General features: G+C 43.2%; 1 protein-coding gene across 2 annotated transcripts in view; it reads left to right on the forward strand.

Moving 5' to 3' along the window:
- akt3a (v-akt murine thymoma viral oncogene homolog 3a) overlaps positions 1 to 12,534 on the forward strand; it is a 152,884-nt gene that overhangs the window by 130,714 nt on the left and 9,636 nt on the right. For both annotated transcript variants that reach the window (XM_024388189.2, XM_024388188.2), the window contains exons 5-12: positions 3,227 to 3,374; positions 3,773 to 3,904; positions 4,051 to 4,116; positions 4,728 to 4,796; positions 6,088 to 6,210; positions 6,935 to 7,063; positions 10,940 to 11,154; positions 11,456 to 11,543. In XM_024388189.2, the coding sequence (XP_024243957.1) occupies positions 3,227 to 3,374; positions 3,773 to 3,904; positions 4,051 to 4,116; positions 4,728 to 4,796; positions 6,088 to 6,210; positions 6,935 to 7,063; positions 10,940 to 11,154; positions 11,456 to 11,543 (970 nt within the window). The remainder of the gene's footprint in view (positions 1 to 3,226; positions 3,375 to 3,772; positions 3,905 to 4,050; positions 4,117 to 4,727; positions 4,797 to 6,087; positions 6,211 to 6,934; positions 7,064 to 10,939; positions 11,155 to 11,455; positions 11,544 to 12,534) is intronic.

The raw sequence follows: 12,534 nt of genomic DNA on the forward strand, positions 1-12,534 counted from the left end.
TGATATCTGAGTGAGAATGACTAAGAAAATCAATGGGGTTCCCCGGTCCAAAATTTGACCATGATTACTACATGTTTAGATAGCAGGGTAGACTAACTTACCAATCTAAAAATGTTTAGCTGACATGGCTAATTGACTGACATAATAAGAGTAAAACTGCTGATGCACAACCATTTTTCGAAATTGCACCTTGTGTATTCTACCTCACAACATTAAGTTGAGACCCCGACTGAGTTCCCTCCTCCCAACAATGAAATTGATCTGCGGTGGCGGGCCGCCAGTTGCCCATCACTGGCCTATAATATGACTATGAAATGACTTTATACTCAATGGTATTCCAGAGATAATGTTGTGTGAACGTTTTCTGCGACAAACATATTTGTCCTCAGTTTCAAATCCATTTGAAATTAGAGCAGTGTGTCATTTAACAAAGATGAATAGAAAACACAGATCATACATGCTCCGTTCCAGTAAAACCAACCAGGTGATCAGCAGAGAGGGTTGTGGGGGGTTTGTATGTAGGCTAGAAAAGAGACCTTTCAAGTATAGTAGCACTGGCATAAATTCTCCAGCTGTCCTTCTTCTAGGAAATGGAGATGTTTATCTCTCTCCAGAAAGAACAGTGTTTGCCCATAAGACTTAAGATAATAAGCTGTGCCTGTTCACAGTTGGCACACATACAGACGATCCTCTCTTCTGTCTCTGGGGAACAGGCAACTGCAAGCAGCGACCTGTGAGAGTGAGCTACGGAGCAGAGCTGGGTAGAGGAAGCAGCGCTGGCAGATGTTATGGTCTTAAACTCTACTTTCTGCTGGGGAAGTGAAGAGAATTTGAGTTCGAGCTGTAGCCTCACTAGACAGGCCAGGGGGTCGAGGGGAAGTGCAGCCAGCGGTTAAGAGGAAAGGTTAAACGTATTTTCCAGTTCCTGTCTTAAACCTTACAGCCACTGTACTGTACTGTGTCTCTGGCTGGCTGGCAGCAGCATTTACTGTACTGTACCCGCCTGGCACGGGCCCAGCATCGGCAGGCCCACGAGTGAGGAGAGGGGAGGCACCAGCTGGCATGTCGCCCGACTGTAGTCAGGCCCATTATCTCTCATTAGCGAAAAAATCTCATTATACGTTAAAAAAAATACAAAAATGGAGGGGGTAGGGAGAGATGGCTCGGCTCGCATTCATCTGCACGACCTTGAGAGGATTCCCGGTGCTTTTTATGTGTACACTGTGCCGTTTGATTGTTCAAATGGAACACAACTTTTCTTTGCCCTTGTTCGGAGTCACATCCGATATATTCAGAAACCTGAGTGAAGCTGGGAAAAGGTGTTCAGAAAGAGTCTTTTTGTGTTGGTATGGATTTGCATCTTATTCAATCCCTCATTGTAACATATGGGCCTCTCAAAGTCCAAACAAAACATGGAACCAAAAACCCCACACTGATGCTACTTTGTGAGTCAAATGTTCTGTTTGTTTTATCACGTTACCACATGTGCTAGATGTCCTGTTTTACTTCTGGGGGGAATGCCATTAACAATTGTGTTTACGTTTGTGTAAAGGAAGGAAGCGAAGTCTCCTCCCTCGCAAACGGAAACTCTAGTTCAAACCCCTCCCTTCTGCTAATTTCACCTGTATTTATCATGGCCCAAAAGGACATTTTTGGTTTCATGAATTTTTACAATATAGCCAATTTTGACTGCGGATGTGGAATCTAGTGGAAACCGTTTATCATCTGCACACGGGCTTGAAAATCACTACACGAGTTTAAGCATCGCCTTCTCCCCAATCCGGATTCGTCCAAATAATCAAAACCAGGAACTACTACTGCTGCCTGTAATCATATAATTCTACGTGAACCGTGACAGATTCTCACCGTTTCATTTGTCCACAAGAATCGGTCCATGAGAGATTAACGTACTGTAAATGAAAGTTTCCAAATGCTAACGATCCCCTCCTGTGGAATGTTGATGTAGCAGCAGTACAACCCAGAGGGAAGCACAAACCACACACGGATATATTCATCATCATTAAATACACACGTGCTCACAAATCCAAATGCATCACTCTTTTAATGCAACAGATGTTGTATTGCACAACAAATGAAAACCCAATGGGGGGTAAAGCCATTTGCAAACACGCAGTAGTTCCCATTGACATAAACTCATTTGTGAACATTTGTTTTCTTTTAAAGTGACTGATCATTGACGATTACATAGATGATTGCATAGATTAGCCTTTGTTGAAAGTTCTAGTTTTACCCCATTGTGAAGGTGTAATGAATAGATTGCACTGTCTAAAGATCATTCTTAACTTAGCAGAATGTCATTGATTATGCATAATGGTGTCACATTAGACATCAAACAAGTAGCTACATTTCATTGTGAAATATCACTGTTACCATGCAGAAGTTTGTTCATGTGTCTGTGTTACAGCTGCTGTATGGTATGAGTTAAAATAGGCTATCCATACTCCAGACTGTTGTTATACTGTATATGCACCTTTACAGGTGTACATATCCTGACAGGGACAAGTGGACAGGGCTAACCAGACTATAGACTGTTGTTATACTGTATATGCACCTTTACAGGTGTACATATCCTGACAGGGACAAGTGGACAGGGCTAACCAGACTATAGACTGTTGTTATACTGTATATGACAGGGACAAGTGGACAGGGCTAACCAGACTATAGACTGTTGTTATACTGTATATGCACCTTTACAGGTGTACATATCCTGACAGGGACAAGTGGACAGGGCTAACCAGACTATAGACTGTTGTTATACTGTATATGCACCTTTACAGGTGTACATATCCTGACAGGGACAAGTGGACAGGGCTAACCAGACTATAGACTGTTAAGACACTATACCTACAGTTGCGGTCAAATATATTAGTACCCTTGCAAGATTCATTATTCCTTTTAAAATCAGTTGAAATGGAAAACACTTTTGGTGTTCACACGTGTATTTGTTTGATTTCCAACTTCACAGGACAAAAATATATATAAATAAATTCAAATTAACTTGGTTGGAGGCAAGTCATTTACTGTGTAATTTATCACATGTGGTAAGTTGCAGCTGCCTACTGGGTAAATATTGCCATTCAACCAGTTTTGAAAAGAGAAACAGAACATTCTGCTCCATCACAAGCCATAGTAAAGTGCAAGGGTGCCAATATATTTGACCCCATCTGTAACTAGAGGTTTGTGTTCTGCTCTGTTTTGCAAACAGGGATGAGTGGACGGAGGCGATCCAGATAGTAGCAGACAAACTCCAAAGACAGGAGGAAGAGAGGATCCAATGCAGTCCCACGTCTCAGATGGACAACATCGGAGAGCTGGAGGAGATGGACACCTCTACCAGCCACCATAAACGGAAGGTAAGAGATACATCTGGACCACTGACTTTTTTTGTGATAATAATTGTCAGCAAACATGAATAGATACATACAAAATGAAGTTACATCCCAATCCCATCCCGCCCGAGGACCTAAGGGATGAAATGAAATAAACATACAAATTCTAAGCAACACGTTGTGAAGTATTTCAGTGGCAAGAAGCCATTGGTTCAAAGTGTCTTCTTTAGCTCCACTGACTAAAGGATGACCACACCACAGGAGACATATCCTGATTGACTGATACAGAAACACTGATAGAATCATTTTGCGGAGCCGTTAAATGATGTGTTAAGTTTCCCATCAGTCCTCTAAAATCAGACACAAATTGTGCTTTCTACAACTATTATAACTGCACTGACTTGACCTACGGTTTCTTTCAGACAATGAATGACTTTGACTACTTAAAACTACTGGGAAAAGGCACATTTGGTAAAGTGATTCTAGTGAGAGAGAAGGCTAACGGGAAATATTATGCAATGAAGATTTTGAAGAAAGAAGTAATTATTGCAAAGGTATGTTTCACTCCATGTTAATTACTTCATCAAACTAAACCTAACTGGTAGCAAGTTGAATGAGGTTCTATAAAGAAATTACTGTTATATTCATATGCTGCGCTGTCTAAGAAGCACTGTTCTATTCTCTACCTTATATACCACAGGATGAAGTGGCACACACACTCACAGAGAGCAGAGTATTAAAAAACACCAGGCACCCTTTCCTAACTGTGAGTACGCATCCCTACACACACACACACTCACACACTCACAGAGTATTAAAAAACACCAGGCACCCTTTCCTAACTGTGAGTACGCATCCCTACACACACACACTCACACAAAGGCATGCATGCACGCACGCTCACATGTACCCATGCATACAATAGACAAAAGCAGTTAGCAGCACATTGAGCCTATATGTACCTGAACCCCCAGAGACTCATTATAATGCAGTGGATAAACTGTTAGAAATGAACAGCCCGAGTCTTGCTTTACATCTGTCGACAAGACACCACTGAGAGGTCATTTCAGTGATACTCCAGATGCTGTTGTTCGCTGCAAAACACACACAAGCAAAAACACACACACACACACATGCAGCAAAACAATTAAGGTTCATATGACATCACGGTAACGTTCCACCTGGTTCACTTCTCTCACATCTGCAATCAAGGCTTAAGAGAGTCAAAGAGCAACTGTTATTTTGTTTTATGTGTACTCCCTGGATAGAAAACGTACTTCTCTCTGAATAACAACAATAATATACATATGTGCTAGGTGTGAAAACCATCCTCAGGTTGTGGAGCTGATGGTTGTGTTTCTGTTCCTCCTGTTTCAGTCTTTGAAGTATTCCTTCCAGACTAAAGACCGCCTGTGCTTTGTAATGGAATATGTGAATGGAGGAGAGGTAAGCCCTGACTAGTATCTATGTCTCTCTCTCTGTCTGTCTATCTATGGCTCTCTGTCTGTGGCTCTCTCTCTCTCTGTCTGTCTGTGGCTCTGTCTTTCTCTCGCTCTGTCTCTCTCTCTCGAAAGTTACCCATACACTCACACTCAGAGGAGTACAGCACACGGTCAGTCCTGTGTAGGTCCTGTCTGTGGAATGTAAGATTCATGTTGTACTTTTGAGTTTGCAGGATCATTCTATACTGAAATAATTCAGATTGACCAATGAGCATTGTATGAATGTATCATGGTATAATACATTCCTTCTGTCGCTTCCACAGTATTTCTCTCTGGTAAAGTTAGATATTTTCTGCTTCCAGAAAACTGGTCTCCACCTGTCACCATTCCAAACCTTTTCCCAATTTATGTCCATTTGAACACACCTATGGGTGATATTACTGAAATGACATTCTGAAATGATTTTTGATTCGCAAAAATTTCGATTTACGGCATTTTTAATCGGGATGCTTTGCAATCTTGCGTTCATTCCCTCAGTCTAAACATCACCTGCTCCCTCCATCAGTCCAGCCAGCTCCAACCCAGAACCCCCTCACCTTAGTGGGCCGATCTGTCTGCCTGCCTCCCTCCCTCATCTTTACAAACCTGCCTGCCGCATTCACAGCTGCCAGTGCTCTGATGAAGGCCCACCTGTCCTCACCCATAGCCCCCCTCTACCCCACACCTCCCCTCTCCTCCCCACCTGTCAGGCTGGTCAGGCTGATCAGGCAGGCCGTTAGCACCGCCCCAGCGGCCATATGCAAACCTCCCTCAACAATTAATGGAAGATGTGCCGCCCCGTGTCCTCCTGGGTAATTTGTACAAGAGGAGCTCGGGCAGGGAGACAGGAGGGGGAGAGGGATGGCAGAGAAATTACAGAGAGCCTTGACATCTGACAGAGAGAGAGAGAGAGAGAATGGAGGAGAGGGTATTCCCATACTCACTCTTTCAAAAATGAAAAGATGATTGCAGAAAAGGGCGCCGGCCTCTTTAATGGGATGTTAGCCCATGAGCGGCGCCGATTGCCTTTAACAAGATTGGTGTATTGATTAAAAGGCTGATTTAACAGGCCGCACCGGCTACCCGGTGGAGAGATGGGGATGATGCGCCAGCTGCTGTCTAAGTTCGCCGGGCGTCCTCCAAGGGCCCCACCATCCATCATCTCAATATGGCGATGGGAGGCAGTTTATGTTGTGTTAATTTCCTCCAATAAATCAGTAATTATTGCAATCCTGTCCCTGCTGTTTATCCTGCAGCTGTTTTTCCATTTGTCGAGAGAGCGGGTGTTCTCTGAGGACCGCACACGCTTCTACGGTGCCGAAATAGTCTCCGCTCTGGACTACCTGCACTCCGCCAAGATTGTGTACCGGGATCTCAAGGTAAACAAAAAAAGCGGGAAAGTAATCAGATATTTGGGAAGTTGTTGTTTCCCTCACCTAATGTGGCCCATTATCCTGTGCGAGTGGCACGGGATGTGGGGAATGTATTAAAAGCTCCAGAGTTTTCAGTTTTGGGAGAGAGGGGCTTTTTGAAAAACATCAAAATTCTCTCGGGTGTGTGAAAGATGACACAGCGTTTCGCTTACAGCCTTGGCCCAAGCCTGCCTGAAAGGAGCCAAGAAACATGAAAAAAGAAGCGTTTGCCATTAAAATTAAAAGGTTGAACGGCTTGACTAGCTTGAGGTTTCTTTCCCTTCATCTGCTAGGAACTGTGAACAAGAAGGAGACTCGTTTACTGTCCTCCTTGTTATTAACGGGACTCTGGTCAGACCAACTTCCCTCACAATGTAAAGTGAAGTGTCTCCACCACACATTTTACTGGCTGAGACATGAGTAGCGGCAGAGGCAGACAGTACATTTTCTTGTGTACTTGAAATGATCAAATAAACTTGGGGGACATCACAGACTGCCTTCTCTTGTGCAGCTCAGCAGTGCAGTATGTGTTGTCAGAGTCGTTGAGTTTGCTGAACATCCCTGGGCTTTTATAAGCCTGTTTTTTCTAACTGTGTTGCACTGCAGTGCTTGTCTGTCCTTGTGGCATTGTTCTGCCCACACACTGGCTCGGCATTCAGTGCTTTCAAAGTCATTTCCTGTTCCCCTGCAGCTGGAGAACCTAATGCTAGACAAAGACGGACACGTCAAAATCACAGACTTCGGGCTCTGCAAGGAAGGAATCACAGATGCTGCTACAATGAAGACTTTCTGTGGAACGCCGGAGTACCTAGCTCCAGAGGTACAGTACTGTCCCTTCTAAACCCACATTCCCTGTCTGGTATATTCACCCCTTCAAACCCCTGACATACAGTACAAAACTCACCCGAGCTTTAGAACTCAATTGTATTAAGTCTACATCCTTATTATAGTTGTGTACCCCAGTTCACTTGGATTTAGAACTAAACATCATAAACCCACTACAATAACCAGTCTATTGAGATACTGTAGCCTATTTATGGCCAAGACTTTAAGATTCATCTGCCAAATAATGCTTGCAGCTATGGCAGCAGGTTTACATCATCCTCATGGCAGAGTCCCATAGCTAATGACGCCATTGGGACTCACACTGCCTCTCACAGTGAGCATAATGTAAACCCCCTCACATGCTCTATAGGAGACACTGTCCCTGGCGCCAGGCTGACAAACAAGTGGATGTGTGAAGTTGTAAGATTGAAATTGAGGAATCTAGTTATATCAAACACCGTTCTGCTGTGATTTCTCATTGGCCAATTTGTTTGATCTTCTCTCTTTATTTAAAGCTAGAATGTTTAGTTGTTATATCCATTTTTGGACTTATAAATGAATGATGTATGCTCTTTGATTCTTGAACAATATAACTTATAAATGGCTCATGAACTTTTAAGTTAAATTGTCAAACCCCATCAGAACCCAAAATATAAACTGTTTTTACTCCAATGTTTGTAAACAATGTAAATGTAAACAAACACTGTATATCCTCATAACCTCAAGGAGGGTACCTTGCATCCATAGCTCTGTGTATGGATTTTAGAATGGTTACATCTTTCCTGACACATCTCTCAGCTTTTCACCAAAACGGAGGTGGTGTACTGCAGATTCTAGCTTTAAGTAGTCACTTTCATTTTCAATAATGAACTGCTATATTCTGGTCATTAACAACAGTAAAGTACATGTACAATATTTTACAACTCAATAACAAGTATTTGGTGTCCTTTCTAGATGACCAAAAAAAAAACATTTAAAAACTTACCACATTGCAAACCATTTTTTTCCCTTTAACCAATGCTTAAATAACCAACGTTATGGTGTCAGGTTTTTACTACAATGCATATTTATGAAGTGCAGAGGAGTGAGGACTGTGGGTCGGGTGGGGGAAGAAAGGCATGGGATAGAGGGGGGCATAGATCCCACTTAAAAAAGTATGGAGGACAATTTGGCGCTGGATTTTGTTTTGCTAAGGCCCTCCGCTGTGCCAGGAGATGATTTGAGTGTTGGTTATTTTTCACAAGAGTATGTGATTGCACAAAAAAGTACATGCTAAATAGAGGCAGATGGTGGCAGATGGGGGAGGTTGGAAGAAGGTGGCTGGGAAACCTGGAAATCTATACCGCCGCACTGGTGTAAAAATAACAGAACACACTCAGCGCCAAGTTCCAGAGATGCAAAGTAGCTGGGATTTAAAAGAGGGAAGTTAAAATATTCCAATGCTTTGGGGTTATAAAAATTACATTTAGATAGTTTTTCTTTTTATTTATATGTAAAATATATTTGATTTGCCTTGTTTAGAAAGGGCAAATGAGAATACCAAAAATATTTTTTCTTAATAATACATTTTGTACAAATACTCTCCTAGTTTTGGTTACTTTATCCTTATTGAAATAACTCAGTGATATCTTTCTCATTTTGATATGCATGTATTTTTTACAAAGTAAAAAAATGTGCAGGTTAAATACTTTTGGGAAGATATAACCAAATGATTTGTAACAAAAGTAAAACAAATGTGCAGGTTAAATACTTTTGGGAAGATATAACCAAATGATTTGTAACAAAAGTAAAACAAATGTGCAGGTTAAATACTTTTGGGAAGATATATCCAAATGATTTGGTAACTCAGTAAAAATATATTAAATTGTTTATATTGTAGTGTTTCAATGCACATTTATGCACCATGTGTATATGTACATTTAGACTAGTATGTTTCTTTATGTGTGTGTGTACACAAGCTAGGGCAGGCTGGGCGGGCGGAGCTGTGTGTTTGTTCCCTGTGCCCCGCTGGGTAACTGGGCTGGTGGAGCCAAAGGCTCTCTCTCTCTGTCCCTGCCCAGCCTGCCAAGGGCCCCAGTCAGTCCTGGGAGCAGCAGCCCCGCCACATGGCTGTCCGAACGGGGCCTGTTCCTCCCCTCCAGGCTTGCCTCTCTGCCTGTGGCTCTGGAACAGGGGGGACCCCAACTGGCTCTGTGTGTATTAATCGCATCCCTGCCTGCACCCGAGCTGCTCCTGTTACAGTCCCAGGACAAACTCCCAGTCCCAGCTCTCCTTGCACACACACATGCATATGTACAGACACACAAACACACACACACACACACACACACACCTCTGGCCCTAGGTGATGAAATGGCATTAAACATGTAACTATTTTTTTCTCCTAACTTTTGGTTTGATGAGGGGGGAAGGATATTCCATCTGCTGTGCGTGGTAGCATTCCTCCTCAGGTTTTTACTTGGTAATCCAGTGTTATCCCTTCAGCATTATGTTCAAACCCATGAATAGTTCATCTTTGACTGTACCACTGTTTCTCTCAGTGATGCTGATTTCCATCCAGCCGGTTGCCCGTCTTGATAAGCTCAATACGTGTTATTACCAGCAATTTGCTTCCAGTGTTATTTAGTTTTATAATTCTCAGCTTTTTGGGATTACATGTAGTGTACAAACACAGTAACTTGTTTCAGTCATTTAAAGTTCAGTCTAACTGAATTCTTAGTGATTAGGGCCTGTATTCATAAAGCGTCTTGAGTAGGAGTGCTGATCTAGGATCAGGTCCTCCTTGTCTTCTTCAATATAATCTAAATGGCAAAACGTATCCTTGATCAGCACTCCTACTCTGAGATGCTTTATGAATACAGGCCCAGAAATTCAGAATGTTTTTTTGGAGGTTTTCATGATGTCTTGGTTTATATTTTCTGGTTAGGACTACTCTTTAAGACAGCGGAGGAGGATCATTGCGTTGACACGTCCAGGTTCTACTTCCCATTAAGATTAGAGACAAGACATTATTATTCTAGAGATTCAGAGCATATGCTTAACTGGCCTCTCTCCAGCGCCACTTGTCGTTAGGTAGTCATATTAATTAGGCCTTTCCTCAGCGACGGTCTGAAATGGAGCCTGTACTCCCTCCATCTCTCTTCCTCCCTCGCTTTTTCAACAAGGTGAACGGCAGCACACCTGAGACGATGTAAGAGACGGGGAAGGAGAAGAGCAGGTTGATTGTGTATTAGGACAGCAGCCCAGATAGAAGGCTTTGATTCAGCCGTGGCTCCTCTGGCTCCATGCTTCCCGTAGCCAGGTATCCACCTCTCTTTCTCTGGTGGGGCTGCCCTTGAACCAGCGGGTCACATCATGATGGCGAGGCCCTCTATGTCCATCCAGGAGCGTTTCCTGTCTGCCCGTGCCAGGTAGGGCCTCCAGCGCCAGCCACTTGGCTTGGCCAACAGGGGCATCTGTGACACGCAGCAGCAGCAGAGTGACAGCCATCGCAGTCTATGTAGTGATGCCACTGCATGATGCTGTTGGGTTCTCATGTCACAGGAACACTGTACCGTGGAATAGGGCTTTGTGTTAGTCATAGTAAACCAGCTGGACCTGGAAACAGAAACTCGCAAGGGTCAAATGTCCACCAGGTCGTTTGTTAACCAACTCTGCGTCAAAAGTCGGTTGTATGTAAAACGCTTGGCGAAATAACAAAGTTGATGTGCTTCGTGTGTGTGTTGTTGGCAGGGGTGATTGGACCACTTTGCAGCAGTTTGTTCCTCTGAACTGCAATGTTGAATAGAGGAGTTAGTGCCTGTCTCATAGGGATACCATACAGTTCATATTAATAATATGTTCTTATTCCATGATCTGTGTGTCTGTCCAGGTGCTGGAGGACAATGACTACGGCCGGGCAGTGGACTGGTGGGGCCTGGGCGTGGTCATGTATGAGATGATGTGCGGTCGGCTGCCCTTCTACAACCAGGACCACGAGAAGCTGTTTGAGCTCATCCTCATGGAGGACATCAAGTTCCCCCGCACGCTGTCGTCAGACGCCAAGTCACTGCTGTCAGGACTACTCATCAAGGACCCCAACAAAAGGTATAGGCCAGCTATACTGTACACACCCTGGACAGCCATACACACCCTGGACAGCCAGACTCCAAGCAGCACTGCTCACCATCCAATAATGCCCCATTGGAAGTGACTATACGCTAGTGCTATTTAAACTAACTATCAGTTTGAGGTCAATTCAATTTTACACTCAGTTAACCCCAACCCTGCTAACTTTAAAAAGCTTCAAGTCAATAATATCTATTCATCAAATTCAAAGTACTGTAACACTAATGTCTTGGTGGCAGACAAACCTTTGAATAATTTGTGACGTTCTTACTTTTCACAGACTTGGAGGAGGTCCAGATGATGCTAAAGAAATCATGGGACATAGTTTCTTTACTGGAATCGAGTGGCAAGATGTTTATGATAAGAAGGTAATGCCTGTAATACCAGTTCTATAATACAGTGGGGCAAAAAAGTATTTAGTCAGCCACCAATTGTGCAAGTTCTCCCACTTAAAAAAGATGAGAGAGGCCTGTAATTTTCATCATCGGTACACTTCAACTATGACAGACAAAATGAGAGAAAAAAATCCAGAAAATCACATTGTAGGATTTTTTATAAATTTATTAGCAAATTATGGTGGAAAATAAGTATTTGGTCAATAACAAAAGTTTATCTCAATACTTTGTTATATACCCTTTGTTGGCAATGACAGAGGTCAAATGTTTTCTGTAAGTCTTCACAAGGTTTTCACACACTGTTGCTGGTATTTTGGCCCATTCCTCCATCTCCTCTAGAGCAGTGATGTTTTGGGGCTGTTGCTGGGCAACACGGACTTTCAACTCCCTCCAAAGATTTTCTATGGGGTTGAGATCTGGAGACTGGCAAGGCCACTCCAGGACCTTGAAATGCTTCTTACGAAGGCACTCCTTCGTTGCCCGGGCGGTGTGTTTGGGATCATTGTCATGCTGAAAGACCCAGCCACGTTTCATCTTCAATGCCCTTGCTGATGGAAGGAGGTTTTCACTCAAAATCTCACGATACATGGCCCCATTCATTCTTTCCTTTACACGGATCAGTCGTCCTGGTACCTTTGCAGAAAAATAGCCCCAAAGCATGATGTTTCCACCCCCATGCTTCACAGTAGGTATGGTGTTCTTTGGATGCAACTCAGCATTCTTTGTCCTCCAATCACGACGAGTTGAGTTTTTACCAAAAAGTTATATTTTGGTTTCATCTGACCATATGACATTCTCCCAATCTTCTTCTGGATCATCCAAATGCTCTCTAGCAAACTTCAGACGGGCCTGGACATGTACTGGCTTAAGCAGGGGGACACTGCAGGATTTGAGTCCCTGGCGGCGTACTGTGTTACTGATGGTAGGCTTTGTTACTTTGGTCCCAGCTCTCTGCAGGTCATTC

The sequence above is a fragment of the Oncorhynchus tshawytscha genome, linkage group LG25, assembly GCF_018296145.1.
Source record: "Oncorhynchus tshawytscha isolate Ot180627B linkage group LG25, Otsh_v2.0, whole genome shotgun sequence".
Taxonomy (NCBI): Eukaryota; Metazoa; Chordata; class Actinopteri; order Salmoniformes; family Salmonidae; genus Oncorhynchus; species Oncorhynchus tshawytscha.